At 36.4% G+C, this 16,960-nt stretch overlaps 1 protein-coding gene across 4 annotated transcripts in view; it reads right to left on the bottom strand.

Annotated features, from left to right (window-relative positions):
• Nucleotides 1-16,960, bottom strand: part of SLK (STE20 like kinase) — a 49,149-nt gene that overhangs the window by 14,744 nt on the left and 17,445 nt on the right. For 3 of the 4 annotated variants that reach the window (XM_066323626.1, XM_066323627.1, XM_066323628.1), the window contains exons 2-12: nucleotides 13,859-14,023; nucleotides 11,500-11,548; nucleotides 10,634-10,783; nucleotides 8,115-8,187; nucleotides 7,709-7,903; nucleotides 6,961-7,042; nucleotides 5,860-5,988; nucleotides 2,716-4,098; nucleotides 1,347-1,477; nucleotides 950-1,073; nucleotides 546-725 (exon numbers count right to left, since the gene is read on the bottom strand). In XM_066323626.1, the coding sequence (XP_066179723.1) occupies nucleotides 546-725; nucleotides 950-1,073; nucleotides 1,347-1,477; nucleotides 2,716-4,098; nucleotides 5,860-5,988; nucleotides 6,961-7,042; nucleotides 7,709-7,903; nucleotides 8,115-8,187; nucleotides 10,634-10,783; nucleotides 11,500-11,548; nucleotides 13,859-14,023 (2,661 nt within the window). The remainder of the gene's footprint in view (nucleotides 1-545; nucleotides 726-949; nucleotides 1,074-1,346; nucleotides 1,478-2,715; nucleotides 4,099-5,859; nucleotides 5,989-6,960; nucleotides 7,043-7,708; nucleotides 7,904-8,114; nucleotides 8,188-10,633; nucleotides 10,784-11,499; nucleotides 11,549-13,858; nucleotides 14,024-16,960) is intronic. The other variant, XM_066323625.1, reaches the window with a different exon arrangement.

A 16,960-nucleotide genomic window follows, 5' to 3' on the forward strand; every position in this document is an offset into this window, starting at 1 on the left:
GTTGTCCAGACTTCTCTCTCCTGGCTTTCCTTTCTGAGCTAACAAACCAAATCCATATTACTGCTGTCACTTCATATAAAGAAATTCTAAACAATTACTCCACACATTCAATAAAAAAATCTAACAAATTAACAAAACCGAAACATATCTGAAATTACTGTCTTTGAAATTCTAATTTGTTAATTATTTACTAAGTAACTATAGCTGTGTTTCTTAAAAGTAGAAAGCTCAAATATTTTTCATAGTCTTTATGAAAATACTTTTTCTTGATTTAGTATTTGAGAGAAAATATTTTATTAAATATTTTGCAAAAAATAAAATCTTCTAACCTGATGATGTTTTCTAGATTTTAAGTCAATACCTCCAGCTTCCTGTCAGCTGTTTGTATTTCACTTTAGGCAGTTAAACAAAAGAAACAATTTTGACTGGTAACAACCCTTCCAAACCTCAGTACAGCACAGGTGTGACAAGGCTTCTGGGAGACCTAATCTCAACTGTTTGCTATGCCCATACTCCTTGCTTTCTGTATTAGCACCATCTCTTACCTCTTTTTTTTTGTTTTTCAGCACATTCTGGAATTTGGACAACTCCTTCTCCTGCTCAGCCTTGATGCGCTTTGCTTCATCCCGTAAGCGATTTGTGTGCTCCTGCTCCAGGCGCTCGATCGTCTGCTTCTGCTGCTTTTCCAGGTTCTCTATCTCCTGATCGTACTGGCGCTTTTTACTCTGTAAAAATAATTTGGCACCTTTTTTTATAAAGCCAGGTCCTGTTAAGTGAAGCAAGCCCCAGCACAAGCTGGGCACCCCACAATGGAAAACACTGGCTTTTATTGAAGAATGAAAGCTAAGGTAGAGCCATCATGGCAGGAAACACCTGACTGCTCTTAGCAGTAACCTGCCTACTCCATCAAGATATCATATTTTAAGAGCACCAAAATGCAGAAACTCACTGTCATTTCCTGTTCAAAACGTCTGAACATCTGCTCTCGCTGCTGCAGAAGCTTATTGCTGAGCTGCTGTTGGGCTCTCTGCTCCTCTTTCTGAAGAAGTCTCAGCTCTCTGAGCTCTTGACGTCTAATAAGGACAAAGAACAGTTAATACTGATGGGAAAACAAAAGAAATGGAAAATGACAAAAGACAAAAAGGACTATTGACAGCTTGGGCCCAGTAAAACTAATTTTGAACTGATTGTCTTAATAAGAAATACTTTACATTCACTTCTACTAAAAAAATGTAAATTAATCCCCAAATATAACTGACATAAGATCATTACCCCCCTTGTTTAACTCAAAGAAAAAATATATCAGCTGCTAACCTCTTGAAAATTTTACTTTTAAAACCACGTACCGTAGGAATCGCATTTCTTCACTTTTTGAATCATTTTCAGTAACTATTTTTGATGTGGTTACACTCACTTCTACTCCATCAACAACAAACTTCCGAGTTTTCTTTAACGTTTTCTTTTGCCTTCTAGTTTCCTAAATTAAACATTGGCAAGTTATTATGTATTGCTTTAGGTTATATTCTTTTTTTCTTAATATTGAATTATATCAAATAATTCTGGGAGTGTCTTCTATACAGTAATCAAAAGTCCTTCTCCTTACCAGGTGCCTCACTAATCAAGTAAGAATTTGAAAAATTCCAATAACCGAAACTTTCTAGTAAAGAGAGGAAAACTGTGAATATTGATTATCCAAAGTACCAGAAGAAAAAACGATTAAGCCAGAAGCTCTGAGGAGAGCTGATGCAGTTTTATTTTCAAGAGCTGAAGAGAGTTACATTTACTATTTACTTTTGAAGAGAGCTACATTTACTATTTACTTTTTGACTATTTACTTTTCCCCAGTCCCCAATAGGTATTTAATTCTGAAAATCAGCTCTGAAACAGGGTAACTTACTCACCTACTTCCTCCTGGTTTGGACATAAACAAGTGAGTTAATTTTTTTATTGATATATACTATCCAAAAGTCAAAGAATGATCTTGCTGACAAGTGGAGAAGTCTCAGTTGTCAGAGCTGCTGTTGGCAAACACCCTCATGTTTAGCATAGCTAGGCCAATCTATGATTTTTCTGTTTGGTTGTCTTTCTAGATTTGTTTTACCTCCATTCAAGCCCATGTTACACAGTTACTACCCTAACATGGCTATATTCATATTAATACAAAGACTACAAATAAAGTTCATAGTCTGGAATTTGCTTCCTCCTAGTAAGCTCATTCATAGTGACATAACTTCATGGACATGGTACAACCACAGGAGAACACTGATTGAAATAAACAAATCCAGCACCACGTCTGCCTTGGGTCTCCCAAATCCAAACACAGACAGAAGATGGAAGTGACAGGAATTCAGTATAAGATTAGATGTTCCAAGGGATTTTTCCCATCGAACAAGAATTCTGTGCATTTAGCTGGTCTTCTTGAGTATCAGCTCTGATCTACAACCCTTCACCAATCTTGATGTTTAATATTGTTATACTTGCTTTTACAGGTTATACAATTATGCAACACAGTAATAAGCTAATTAGCATAACTGCATATAGTCCAGATACTGTTGTACAGTGCAATTTAGAATACTTCGGTTTCTACAAAGCTTTGTATATATGTTTCTGGTTTCTCCCTCAATACTTTTCTTTGTAGCAAAGGTTACACTTGGAGATAATTTCAGGGTTACACTCACATGAGATTTTATATTAAAAATACATGCTTACACTTACCTGTAAAGATATTGATCCTGTCTCTTTGTTTTTACTAAGGAAACTAGAAATAGACAAGTTCAAATCAATGCTGCTGTTATCAGCTGTAGAACCAGTGCCTGAATCCGCATCATTTTCCTTCAAATTCTCCGATTCCAGTTGCTGTAAAGTCTCAGTATTGCCCTGATTATCTGTTTTGACCTTCTCATTTTCTTCAGTGCTGATACTAATACTGGGGACTGGAGTGACTTCAGAGTCATCAGCTTGTTCACTGACAGCATCTTGAAGCTTATTCTTCATTATTTCATCAGAGGTAACTGCCAGATGCTCTTTGTCTACCTGGATGTTGTTTTCTTGCATATTCTCAGGTCCACGCTCTCCTGAATTTTGGTCCATACCAGTCAGGTTATCCACCAGTTTATCAGGAATATCCTCAGGTTTGTCCTGTAGTGCCTTCTGGTCTATGATGTCTTTTCCAGAATCTTTGATCTTTGTTTCCTCTGTGCTGTTTATATTACTGACACCCTCATTTTCACTTTCTGCCAGTTTCTTGTCTACTTCGATCACTTTATCTTGGCTTTCTGATAGAGGTTCTTCAGAGCTGATTATCTCATGGACCTGCTTAGTCTGACTTTCCACTGGCTTATCCTCGAGCTCAGGTATTTTATCCCCATCACTGATGGGTGTTTCAGCAATAGCACCTATCTCAATGTTGTCAATTCTATGCTCTGTTAGTTCCTTTTCTGCATCAGACACTTTAACTGTAGCATTAGGCAGAGTTTCTGCAGTGGTATCTACTACTGCCTCTTTCTGAGCTTCACCTTTATCTTCCTTTTGCTCTGTATCTCTATTTTCTGCAGGGACCTTTTCTTCCTCACCTTCCAAGAGATCTGTTCTCTTCTCCTTCTCTTCTTTTTCACCAGTTTCCTCAGAAATGCCTTCTTCAGTTTCTACCCTACCTTCACTTACAGGTGCTACTTTCAGTTTGTCATCTTCTGTCTGTTCATCTGCCAAGGAACTTTCTTTCTCTATCTTTAAGTTAGGTTCATCCTTTATTTCCACATCAAGTTCTTTACCACCCTTCTGGGGCTCTGTATCCTCATGCATTTTTTCCAGGCTTTCTGTATTCTTTTCTGCTGGCACCATTTTGCCTTGCTCCTCTTCACCCGTTGGCAAAGAACCGTTCTGCACTTTCACATCACTAACGGGAGTATCATGTATGCTATCAGCTGTTTTCCTAAATTTAATGTCCTCAGATTCCTCTCCAGTTGTTTTCTCCTCAATGGCATTACTTTCTGTTTTCTCAGAGAGAGATTCCAGGGCAGAAGCATTCTGTGAAAGTTTATCCTCTTCGGAGCTGGCAATACTAAGGTCGGAGGATGCACGTTTCTCTGCAGGTAACTGCTAAAAAATTAAAGCAAGAAAAACTTTCAGTCATTTTGTAACTTAATCAAAGCACAGTTTTATGGAAGAATACATGAATGGAGGTCAATATTTGTATTCCCATGCACTTCTCTCAGTTTGATAACCTCAGAGTCCTTCGCTTGGACTATCACAGAACAAGTGCATGAACTGCAGACAGGTTCTGAACAGAAAGTTTCACTGTGACCAAGGGAAAGGGATCATGGTCATCAGCTACTCTTCAAAGGTCTTTTTCTTTTCACATTCCTTCTTTTTTAATCAGTTCAGCTCCTCATTGTCTCAGCTACAGTTGGATTAACTTTGTGTCAGCTGGGCAAAGAAGAAACTGTAACTTTAGTTAGTGAAGCACTGATAAAATGCAATATTAAGATCTTCTTCTGCTTCACTTTGTGTCCTTTGCTAAAAATGCCTGAAAATTTTTCATCTGGTTTTAATCATGTTGAAACCCCATTAAAATGGTGAAAACTCCAGCAGATCTGATTAAGTGGCAGTACAGAACTAGAACAGAAACAGTTACCTCACTGTAGAAACTGCCGCTGCCAAAATATGAATAAATGTTATCAGATTCCATAGAGACATCCAAAAGAATATAGTAATAAAGCATCATTTTAACCACAATTGCCCTTTCACTCTTCAAAGTGATTGTGATATCTGTCTGTCTGTATTTACTGCTAGAACCCTGTAATTTGCAGATCAGACTTCTGACTTGCCATAGGGAACATATCCTAGATTAGCTGTTGCAGCAAGCACAGGTTTGATTGTGCATTCCCTACCTTAAGGATTTCCCAAGCATACAGAAAATAATTCCTTTTAAGTCAAAATTTCATTTAAAAGACTTCTTTGTGTAACTGTTCTAGAAATTTAGTGTTGATCTCCCAGGAGTGTTTAAAACTACTGCAAGCAAATAACATGAAGGGCTCTACCTTACACTTTCCTACAATGCTGCTTGTGAGATACTTGACTGAGTCCCAGGGTGGATGGATGGCTTAGCAGCCCATGGGAAGGAGGTGGTGGATGATCCAGGGGAGGGGAGCTGCACCTTGGGAATCCACAGGGTGGGCTGGGAACACACCAAGAAGGCCAGGGGACGTGAGGAACGTGCTGATGGGTGAGGGGGGAATGGAGGCACCTGCTTGGGCACTTGGCCTCTCCTGCAGGAGCAGCAGCTCTGGGAGGCACAGGGAGCACACGGCCTGGGTGCCCCGCAACCTGCACCCCATCCCTGGACATCACACTTCTCCCTCTGTGCAACCACAGTCATGCTCTAAGATTCTCAAAGCATCTTTACAACTATATTCACTATAAAATATGTGGGTTTTTTTTCTTTTTCCTTGATAGCCATGCTGTAAAATCAAAAACTTAGTTTACAGTATTTGACAGTTACAGTCAAATACCTTTCTTAATATTTTAAACACTATGGAATACAAACACGTTTCCTCATTCACCCGGTCATTATGATTTAAAATCATTTACACAAGAATCAGTATCCCATTTTTAAAATATCAAAGATACATGTAAAAAAATTAACATATTAGTCTTTATTAGCTATTATTTATTAGTTTTTAAGGAGTTCACACATGCTAATTTTGAAATTGCTGGCTACCTATTTTGTAATAAGTTTAAAGTATTTTATGATGTAATTCCTAGAAGATTTGATGGCAAAGTTCGGCCAATACAACTGAAACTGAATTCTCCACAAGAAACTGGCGGCAGCGTATTAAAAAAAGTAAATTTTAAACTTACCAGAGAATTTTCTGTTTCTTCTTCTTCATCCTCATCTTTACCATCTTCAACTTCTTCTGTAACTTCAGCTTTAGCTTCTGCAATCAATTCTCTTATTGGTTTATTTGAAGTAACAGTAACAAATGGATGCTTGTGAAAACAAAACAAATAAGCACAAGGTTAAGTGGTGCCTTCATAGTAAACAGCAGGAAATTCATAACCTGAAAGAAATACAGCTTGAGAGAAGTGTTGCTTTGGTTGCCTCACATTGAAGATTCACAATTAACATAACTGTTCCAATGTATTTTTTCTGCAGAAGTCTTAAAATAAAAACATTTGTATTCAAATATACTGTATAAGTAGCCTAACAAACTTGCTAAAAATATAAATGATTTACTTATACTGACCTTTTTCACAATCCAAAGAATAGAAGTAGAAAGATTTTTAAAAAGGTTATTTTTCTTGGAATTAGGTTTCATTTCAGTTCAATTATTTCTTGACAAGCTTTATCTAGAAAATACACTTTCTAGAAAAAAATGGGTTTTGTCTTTACAACAACTTTTCCTAACATGAACTAGAACTCTACCTTTTTTCTTTAAGAGCAAGCAGGTACCTGTTCCTGTCCTACTGCCTGAATCTTCTTTCTCTGCTCGGCCCTGCTGCTTAAATCTATTCAGCACATGCCAGATGGATTGTGGATAAAGCACATGGGTGCTGACGTTAAACACAATCAAATGTACCTGGGCACATCTATTCCTGTTCAGCTGTTCTGCAGTGACAGCATTACAGAAGAGGGCTGAGCACTAAAGCTTTTAAAACACCTGTCAGCAACTGGCCACAGACGTAAACAACTCCTTCATCCATTGTAAGTATCAAAGTATAATTACTTACATGAAGTAATTAGTCATATTACAGCAAAAAATGTTAAACTAATAACCTGATCTGTGCTTGGTGTAATTTAATCCAATTCTACCAAATAAGGATCAATTTTAAAAACAGGTTGTGGGCAAACACCTAATTTGAAAATATTTAAGTAGTTATTGTAATACCATTCTGCTTTTAAAAAAAATACACAATAGGCTTGCCTTTAAGCAACAGTTCTGAACAATTAACTCTTCCTACCTGTAGAAGCTGAGTTGCACTCCACCTTGCATCTACATTCTTTTCCAAACATTTCTTCAGAAAATCTTTAAAATCTGATGACCTACACAACAAGCAAACAGGCAGTGGTTTGTTCTTCTATCTTAACATCAGACTAGCATATAAACAGAAATATTCTTTAGGTTCACATGAATCTACACTGCAACTCCAAGTCCTGCTATTGATTCAGGAAAACACAAAGGGAATACAGGAATGCCAAGACCAATACAGCAAAAATACAATCTTTGAAAGGTCTGTCCATTATCAGAAGAATTGACTTTTTGCTCTGGACTATTAATACACTTCATCTGCTACATCACTAACTGAATCATGTGAAGACATTAAATCAACAAAATAGATAACAACTTTAAAAAGTATTTTCTTACTATAAAAATGCTTTCATTTCCTTTCACCCAATCTTTTTTAGATGGCCTTCAGATCTGTTATTACATTTGTAAAAAAGTTATTTCACATACATTGCAAGGCAAACCTCTAAAATACTTCTGTATAAAAGCTTCTATACAGAGCTAAGACCAAAAAAAGTTCAAACTGTGTGAGAAGACATATATGTACATATACACGTGTGTACATATATTGGGATTGTATGGACCTGCCTTAATGCATAAAGCCACACCACAAAGTTCAACGCGTTTATGCTCATCAAATTTAGCAAACAAATGATTTGGAGTGCCTTACATTGGGGTGGAAAAGCTGCCAATAAAATACAAACCATTTTGAAGGCTGTGCCAATGTGGGCGGATCAGATTTGGCGATTTTCAGCAGCACTCGCATGGGATTTAGCTCATGATGAGGTGGCTCTATTTGAGCCATTTCTATTAAAGTAATGCCAAGAGACCAGATATCAGCCTTGTAATCGTATGGCCTGTCTTTAGAGGTCTCACACATCACTACTTCTGGAGCCATCCTGAAAGGAGAACAACAAAGTTCCAGATGAGAAAATGCTTTTTGATCTGTTCAGAGAACAGTTCTAAACACAGACATTCACTGAAGCACTGCTAGAAGCACATTCTACCATCAGTATATTTAGACAGTATTTATCAAGCTTGTAACATCAAATTAAATGTAACATTAAGATACTAGTCCATACTAAAAAGTCACCAGAAGACTGCACTTACCAATATGGTGTACCAATAAAAGAGTCTCTTCTTTGAATTGTTCTGGTGTTTTTAGCTGATACTCCAAAATCCGCTTAAAGTAAACAGTAAGATACAATTAACAGGGTGGTGGAAAACATACTACATTTTTTTTTTTTTACTTTACAATTGTCTTTTTAAATGGTATATGTTTCAGAGCAAACATTCTTCAGTATTAAAACTTCAAAGTGAGATAAAAATATTTGTGTTCTGATAGCTGAGTGCCAAGATTTTATGGCATTTCTAATAAAAGATCTTGAATAAAACTTATTCTACATTTCTAAAAAGAAACCTCGAATCATAATGCTACTGTTGGGCTGTATGGGACAAAAGCAAAATATGTATATACTGCAGGAAAAAGTGCACTAAATTATTTAAATTAGAAATTAATTTCTTTAGCCTATAAAGTCTATATTCATCAAACATGGCACCAACAATCTAACTAATTCAAGAACTCATTCAATTTTTAATTTCAGGACTCAAATTTTCATGAAATTACATTTCTCTTTCATCTTACAGGTTTCTTTCCACATGATTTTTCACTTTATAATAAATACCTGAAAGTTTGCATATCTACTTTTCATGTAATATCTATCATCCCTCCAAAAAGACATTTTTAAGTAAGTGTTATATGCTTATAACATAATTTCATTAATGAAGATCTAGAGATTAAAGAGACAAAGAGCCATATGTTGCCATCTTTAATCTATACAAAATTACTTGATGGGCTCAAGACTTAAGAAGTCTGATTTTGCTCTGAAAAAAAATCAGGGCTAAAATCCGGTGGTTCAAAGGGGAAAACCTAAATTTTGAGGGACTACATGTATTGAAATAATAAAACTCATATCCATATAAAAATAAAATGCAATAAAAGAAATTTACTTCCCATTCATACATGTAAAACAAGGAATTACCCATTTCTTTGTATAACAGAATCCAAATACAAGTAGTTTATAAGGAGTAAAATGCTCCTTTAAAGGATGCTGTACATTTTTCATAACTAAATTGAGTCTTTTTTTAGAAATCTTAATTAGCAAATCTGAATGCATCACCAAATGCACGTGTGGAAGAAATCTCCCTGTGGTCTGAACTCTTAAGTAGCATCTTGACAGCCTGCAAGGTGCTGTGTACCAGCTAAGCTTGACAAAATCTTAAAATAGTTCCAAGCCTGTATGAGGAGAAGCCAGGTCATGTGAGGAAATGAACTGAAACAAATTACTCTCTCTGACCACGAGAATCCTGCTGTGATCTGTGGTTTCTTTTACAGCAGTGCCAAAAGCTAAGACAGTGGTTCTATTACAATCAAACATCAGGCCTATGACCCCGAGTGCATCACTAAATGTTCAGGCTTCAAAGAAAAGCTCCACCAGTAAAGTTACATGTACTCTGCAGACTGAAAGAAAGACAGATGCAAGGACTGTGTGTACACAATAATCTTGTACAAAAGGGATCTATGGAAAAGCACAATCCCACTGAACTGATCAATACAGCAAAGCAGGTTCTTAAATATTCTCAGTTTCCTAATAGGGAAGGTGCACAGTACCTTGCTGAGCCTGTGATCGATACAAGTTAGGCAAGAGATACAGTTCTGAATTTGGGCATATCTTGCTCAAATTTAAAAGGAAAGTCTGTATCAAGGCTGCAAATTTATAGCCCCAGTTCCATGTGGTAATATTCTGATTCCCCTTACCTTTGCCCTCTGTGCATCCAAAGAAATACAACTGATCACACACCATGCAGAGGGAAGGCTTTGAAACCTGAGTGTGGGCGGGGATGTCATGGAACTATGCCATGGATAGAGGCACTGTAAAGGCTGACACATTTTACCCTGAAACAAAGTGGATCCAGATAATTCCTGCCCTTTCCTGGCTGAATGAAGGGATGCTATTCACCACCACCAGCAGCCCTTTGTCAGTTCTGCATGGAGGAATCTTCATCAGACTAAAAATGTGGATGAGTGCTTAAACTGAGATTAAAAAAAAAAACAGAAATCAACAATAGTAAACTGTATTAATTTTGTTCCAGACTGTCTTAATGTCAGTGCAACAAACAATTGTAAAAGGCATGGAAAAACAAAGCTGGGTAATTAAGATTATAATCTCTCTCACAGAGGAAAAGACAACAGTACAAGGTACTGCTTTTTGGTGATTGTGAAGAATGTTCCCTTTCCAAACTAAAAACTTCAAAGGGAAGTTCTGATGTTATCACAGAAAAGGTAAGTATAATAAGGAACTCTCTACTAAGAAACAGTAAGACCTATGATGACTTCTTATGCTGATTTTGAAGTATGAAAGATGTGACAAGTATGGTCAGGATATTTGCTCAAGCTTTTTTTTTTTTTTCTTGATAGTACCAAACCACTTGCTTCTGAAAAACCTCCCACTGTTAGATTGGTATTTCAGTAGGTAAATATTGAACTCTGACAAACTACAGCTTAAGGAAAATACAATTGAGAGACCATGCCAAATTCCAGGAAAGACTTTTATTTGCAACATGCTTACCTAGTTTAATGTCCCCATCTAATGTGAAAAGAATATTGCCAGCTTTTAGATCTCTGTGGATGATCTTATTCTCATGCAAGTAGTTCAGTGCTTCCAGTGTCTGCCTGCACACCACTTTGATCTGTGGCTCTGTTAACGGCCTTTCAAGCTCTACAAGAGAGAGACAGAAATAATCACAACATTTTTGCATTTCACGTTACATGTTCATAGAGAACACTATAATAATATAGAGGAAAAGTAATTAATCTGACAGATTCTAAGCATCACATGTAAGAAAAAAAATTCTATCTTAGAATATTTGCTCCTTCCAGTAAAGACTTTATTCCCTGAACCCAACCCCCCTCTTATTATGAATTATGTATACCTACCTATCTGAACTGTGAAAAAGCTACATAGTTTAAAGACTGGTTCTTTTGTGTGGTACAGAGAGGTGATAAAGACCAGATCTTTTACTTACTGGCCTTAGCAGTCAATTAATTTGAGAAATAAACAGAGAAAGCCCCCTAACTTTAATGTAGATGCAATATAAAGGATTATCACAATGTAATTTGGAAGGTGGCAGTGGAAGGGGAAGAATGAGATGCTGGAAAGGGCTCATACAGCTTATAAGAACGGAGAGCTCCACAAGCAGAGAACACTTTGCTTTCACCTCATTTTTGGGACAAAAATGTGCCTAAAAAAGTAAACACTTTAAAAATAAAAGATACAGGTGTAAATACTAATTTTTAAACCCCAATATTAAAAACATACAGCACACTAATTACAGAAATATTTGTATATCAAAACAATACACATATGAAACAAGTGCCACAGTATATACTATCATTTTAAGTTATTAAGATTATTAGTTGAAACAACTTATTTACCCAGCATTACTGCATCTACTGCTCCTCCTGCACAAAATTCAATCAGGATCTGTATATAAACAAATAAAAAAATACAAAAATTAGAAATTAAATAGTTCCACTGAACTGAATCCTTGATTAAGTGAGCAGTATTGGGAGAAGAGAGTTTAGATTATTTGGCCTCAATAAATTATTTTACTAGCCTGCAAAATACTGGTACTGTTACCCAGCTAAAAGCAGGGCTGTGCTGCTCAAGCAAATTGTTTGAAAAATGACTCGAGACCCTCAGACAAAAGTTTTAATCCAACTATAAAATAGCATAATAAAACTTATAAAACATAATGACACAGTCAGCTTAAACCTACTCCTTGTAATGTGATTTACATAATCCCTGCAAACTCATTTCTCGGTTATTAAGTCTACTTCTATACTATAATCTCTCTGACTGAAAAGTCCAAGAGCTAAATGATTTTTCAGTTGCTGATGCTATCTCCTATATTGTTTCAGATGAGATGAAAATACAGAAAAATACTCTTAAAAGCTACAGAAAATTACAAAATTCAAATGTTTATATTCGTTTTCCTTCATTTAAATTCATGCCTACAATACTTCAAGGCCTTTATCCCAGAATGTAATAATACCAGAACAAGTCCATCCCCAGTTCTGAGTTTCCATTTGGAACAAAAATATACTGCAATTATTTCTGAGCACAAACTATGCTGCTATGAAGACCAGAAAGGATATAGACAAAGGAGAAAGATGGGACACAAAGAGAATGAGGGGAGGAAGAAAGAGGAAATCTCATCCAAAACTGACACCCCACTCTTCCTTACATGTTGTTTTTTAATTTGAACTTTAAATATTATTAATTATAATCTTCTGTCTGAGAGCCAAGAAGCATTTCTTGTCAGAACCTCAACAGTCAATATGCTTAGAAATAGTCTCTTATTAATTTTCTTCTTTAGAGTAATTTTAAAATCAGTGTATAATTACCCATAAAAGAGGAAACCTCAAAGTTTACCTTGTACCCTAACACTTACGTCACACATCCTTCAAATTCTTATTGCAATTAATCCCCACAACAATGGTACCAAACCAATATATTATATAATGCAATTCCTGGTAAATCCTGTAAACATTATTCCATTTACATGCTTCTGTGGGCCAAGTGTGGGAAATTGTACATAAGGAATTTATTTCTCTAAAATTTGTCGTTTGGTCTGACAAAGGTCTCTCTGCTAGAGAAATCACGTTTCTTATCTTGGATAAGTGTATTTAATGTCCAGCTGTCATCCTTCTCTTTTTTGCCCCCACTAAATTCTGTTTATTTACCACATCATTATCCTTGTGGCTTTCAAGCCCCAGCATTTCACTGTAACTATGTAGCTCCAATTTTATTTTCTAAGTGTTTACTTCTATCTTTATTCTGCCAGTAAAGCCTACCCACTCAGTTTCATATAGTGCCTCTATGCTTACTTGCTTTCAGGCTGACCTTTATGCATAGGAATTTTTTCACTATTCCACTGCTTTATATAATATTTTACTCTGCACTGAGATCACCAAGTTTTGAGCTTAGCAAAACAAATGTTCATCAGGAAGCATGGTATTACACTTCCACCATTTGCTCAAAGGATAAAGCTTATTTGTAAGACTCCTAGAAAATCTTCTTTCACTTGTTTCAGGTATCTTTTTGAAGTATAAATTCTTTTAAAAACCACCAACCCATGTATTCTTTGTACCATTCCAAAAGCACCTATAAATATTGCATTGGATTACCTAAAAGTTCAAAGTGTTTTGTCACAGCTGAAGCTGTCCAAGCAAACACCCAGGATGTAGCACAGCAGGGACATGCAGTCCCACAAACGCTCTCTGCACGTCAAGGTACAAATACCCAGGGTTTAAGTAAATTAATTATGGCTCAAGTCCTGGTAAACTGTCCTTCCTGGGAGTGCCAATAAACTTGCTGGCATCTAAAGTATGTACTTCACAGGCTGACCTTTTCAGCACATTATTTATTTTTCAGGTGTGGATTCTTAATCTCACTTTAAATCGTGCTAATGTAATTGAAATCTGAGTCCTGCTGTTATAAATAAGCACCAGCTGAGAACTCTCTCAATACACAAAATGAACTGCTAATTTCCACACTTTGGATTCAAACCCCTGACCAAATGACTCTAGGTAACACAATTCTGCAGTGACAATTTCCTAAGTCATACCCACAATTTATAAATTAGTTTTGAAACTGAGGAGTTATCCCAATAGTAGCAACCCAGATGAAATCTGACAAATAATATTTTGAAAAAAGAAATTAAAGAAAAAAGTGTAATTTCAACAACCTTTTGAAATAAGAAAAAACATATAGAAAAGGAAAACTACCTACCCATAGATTGTTTTCATAGTAGAAAGCATCTAGGAGCTTGACAATATTAGGATGATCACAGGATGCTAAAATATCAATCTCCACCATGTAATCTTCAAGTTCTTCTTCTGATTTAGTATCTATCACCTTTGCAGCAGCCAGAACTTTTGTTTCTTTGTTCTGAGCCTGCAAAAGAAGTCATAGCAAAGATATACATGAATTTCACCAGAAAAGTGGCACCAGCAAAAAAACCCCACAAATAAAGCAACTCTTTTGACACTTCTGTACAATTCTCCTGCCTCTAGTTTCCTCCTCCACAAGAAGAGAACACCTGCATATTAAAGAGGAGATAAAATCTAGTAGAAAAAGGTTTAATAACTTTTCTCAAGGCTAAGAAACAATTAAAAAAAAGAATGTAAAAATACTTAATTGTCATTACATTCTTTAAACCATCATCAACAGCTCAGGATAATTGCTGCCTTACTAAGAATGAAGTTTTATGCTGCTCCTCAAACACCATCTATTAACTCATGGCAAAGAGTACAAAGGAGCCTCTACCCTCTGTTTCTGCCCTTCTGACTCTCCCCACGTTGTGGCAGCACCGCTGTTCCCAAAGCCATGCAGAGAACCAGATCCTGCTCCAGGAAGCAGCAGGGGCTGTATGCAGCCCCCAGCTTCAAGAGCTGCCAAGCCATCATTAGTTTGTCTGGGCATTTTGCTCCCTTTGCTTCAGCAGCCTGGGAGGACTCCCAGGGATGGGACTCCTGGAAGGTGGGGCACTGCAAAAGCTGCTGGCCTCTGCTTCACCACTGACCCGCACACCAGGGACTGATATGGACAGCTACAGAACAAGTAAAACAAGCAAAGGAAAAACAAGACTTTGGGTATCCAAGGAAAAGAAAAGGCATTTCTGCCGTGCATTTAAATATTCTTTGCCTTTTTTTAAATGTAAGAAATTACAGCCAAGTCTTATTTGGTGACTTATTTCAATAGTAAAACATTTCAGAAACCAGGCAATACTTATTAACAGAACACTGCTGAAACCCAATCACAAAAAATATATACACTCTCTAACAATTCTCTCCTAAGTAATGTTCGAAGGAATGTTCAATTCCAAGCTGCAGCAAGCTTAAACAAGAAAGTATATTTTTCTCGAGCCACCATAAAACCACTATTTTGTCAAGCAGTGACATTTCCAGTGGTTATGTCTGAATAAAAGAAGTGCAGGACTGAAGTCGACTTCACCCACTGTATGTGAAGACCATGAAGCAAAGTCCCATATTTATTCCACAAAAACTCCAGGTTTTGACATTCAAATGAAATTAAATGACAAGGAGGGACACAGGCTCTCTCCAAAGCAGCAAAAGACAAGGACCTACAAGGGGAATACCAGCTTCTGATGTGAAGCATCACAAGACGGTTCATCCTGTCTCTGCTGGTGTAGATTGTACATGGCCCCAAACCTATTGAGGACGATCCCAGGACAGGACATAGAAAAAGTGCCAAAACCTGAACTTTGTCACCTAATGACTTTATACCAGTATCAGACGAAAGCTGGTATCAGACAGCAAGTAAGAATTCTTAAGAGTAATTTTGAAGGTCTAAATATTATAACTTGCACAGCTATAAATAATTCTCTCAATGTGGCAAAAGATAATAAAATATTTAAAGATAAACATTTATATTAACATTCAGTAAAACAGCAGTAACAGCAAAACACACTTATAAAGCATAGTCCCAGCTGATTCATCTCATGTTGAGGGTAAAGGTTTTCCATTACATTACTTTTTATCTCAATATTCTTTCCAAAACAAAAACCAACCAAATCTTCCCAACCTCAATATTTGCCCTCCCATGTTTAACAACAAAGATAAGGAATCTGTATAACATGATTTGAAAACCAACTAGTGAGAAGTTTTCCAACACGCATTCTAATAATAAAAAGGAAAAGATCTGCTTAGTAACACAAACAACGTTTGTTTTGGTTTCATGCTTTGTAGCAAGAATGAAAGACCAACCTTCCTATTCTAGGGCTGCACTGTAAATTAAACACAAGAAGTGAAACAGATGTCTGACCACAACCGAATTAGACTTGGTAGCTTTACATGTGCAGAAAAATGGTTTTTAAAGCACCTTTCTCAAGAGCTCAAATTTTAACTGTAAATGTATTTCTTTGAAGCATGCATGGCCACACACTCTTCACTGCACCCTAACAGATACTTACAAAAATAAAGCTGAAATTAACTTTCACATGAATTTGCTTACAAACTATATAATGGCAATAATATTTAGTTTAAATAAAACCATCTACATCAGGTAACAGATGTTACTGCTTCCAGATTCACTTTCACCTTCTAAGTTAGTGTGTATGATTACATGCTCGGGAGTATGCTGCATTTACAGCACATATTGGGTTTTTCTACCAAGAGAACACTTTGTATTTTGATTTTTCCCAGATCATTTAGCTTTAAGTAACTAGAAGTCTGCTCTAAGTGAGCTTCTATGATTTCCTCCTTGTGGCAGCTCTATTAAAACACCTCATTACAAACCATGAATTATTATAGAGACAGTGTGGTTATCTTTATGAGCATCCTAACAATTATAAACAAAACAAATGTTTGCCTTTGCTCTGACTTAAAATAGTAAATTTTTTTAGGTCTAGATCCAGACTTTTTTCTCAGCTCTTAAAAGAAGAAAGCTTTAGAATTAGCTGATTTCCACTGGGTATTTCTGAGTACTGATGAAGCATTTTAAGTATATAGCAAATTACACCTGAAAAAGAATTCTACCTTTTAAAGTTCTTCTTGAATAAGGCATTAGTCATCCCCACCCCACAATGCAATCTATTAAACATACCCATCTATTGGACTTACTGTAAGTAACATGCTCTTTTGAATTGAGTAGGAAAGGATTTTACTGTTCATGCACAAGATTTATGAATCACTGTACTGTACAGTGAAAAAACCCCTCTTTGGATTAGGAGGAACAAAAAGCACTTGCAACTTCGTGTGGGCATGTTTGTTTTTTCTAAACTTTGGCTGAAGTCCTTCTTTTTCCACAAAACGTTCTCCAAAGGTCAGAGCCAGAGCAAAAATGATTGTGCAGACAGAGTCTTGATTTGCA

This window comes from Sylvia atricapilla, chromosome 8, assembly GCF_009819655.1.
Source record: "Sylvia atricapilla isolate bSylAtr1 chromosome 8, bSylAtr1.pri, whole genome shotgun sequence".
Taxonomy (NCBI): Eukaryota; Metazoa; Chordata; class Aves; order Passeriformes; family Sylviidae; genus Sylvia; species Sylvia atricapilla.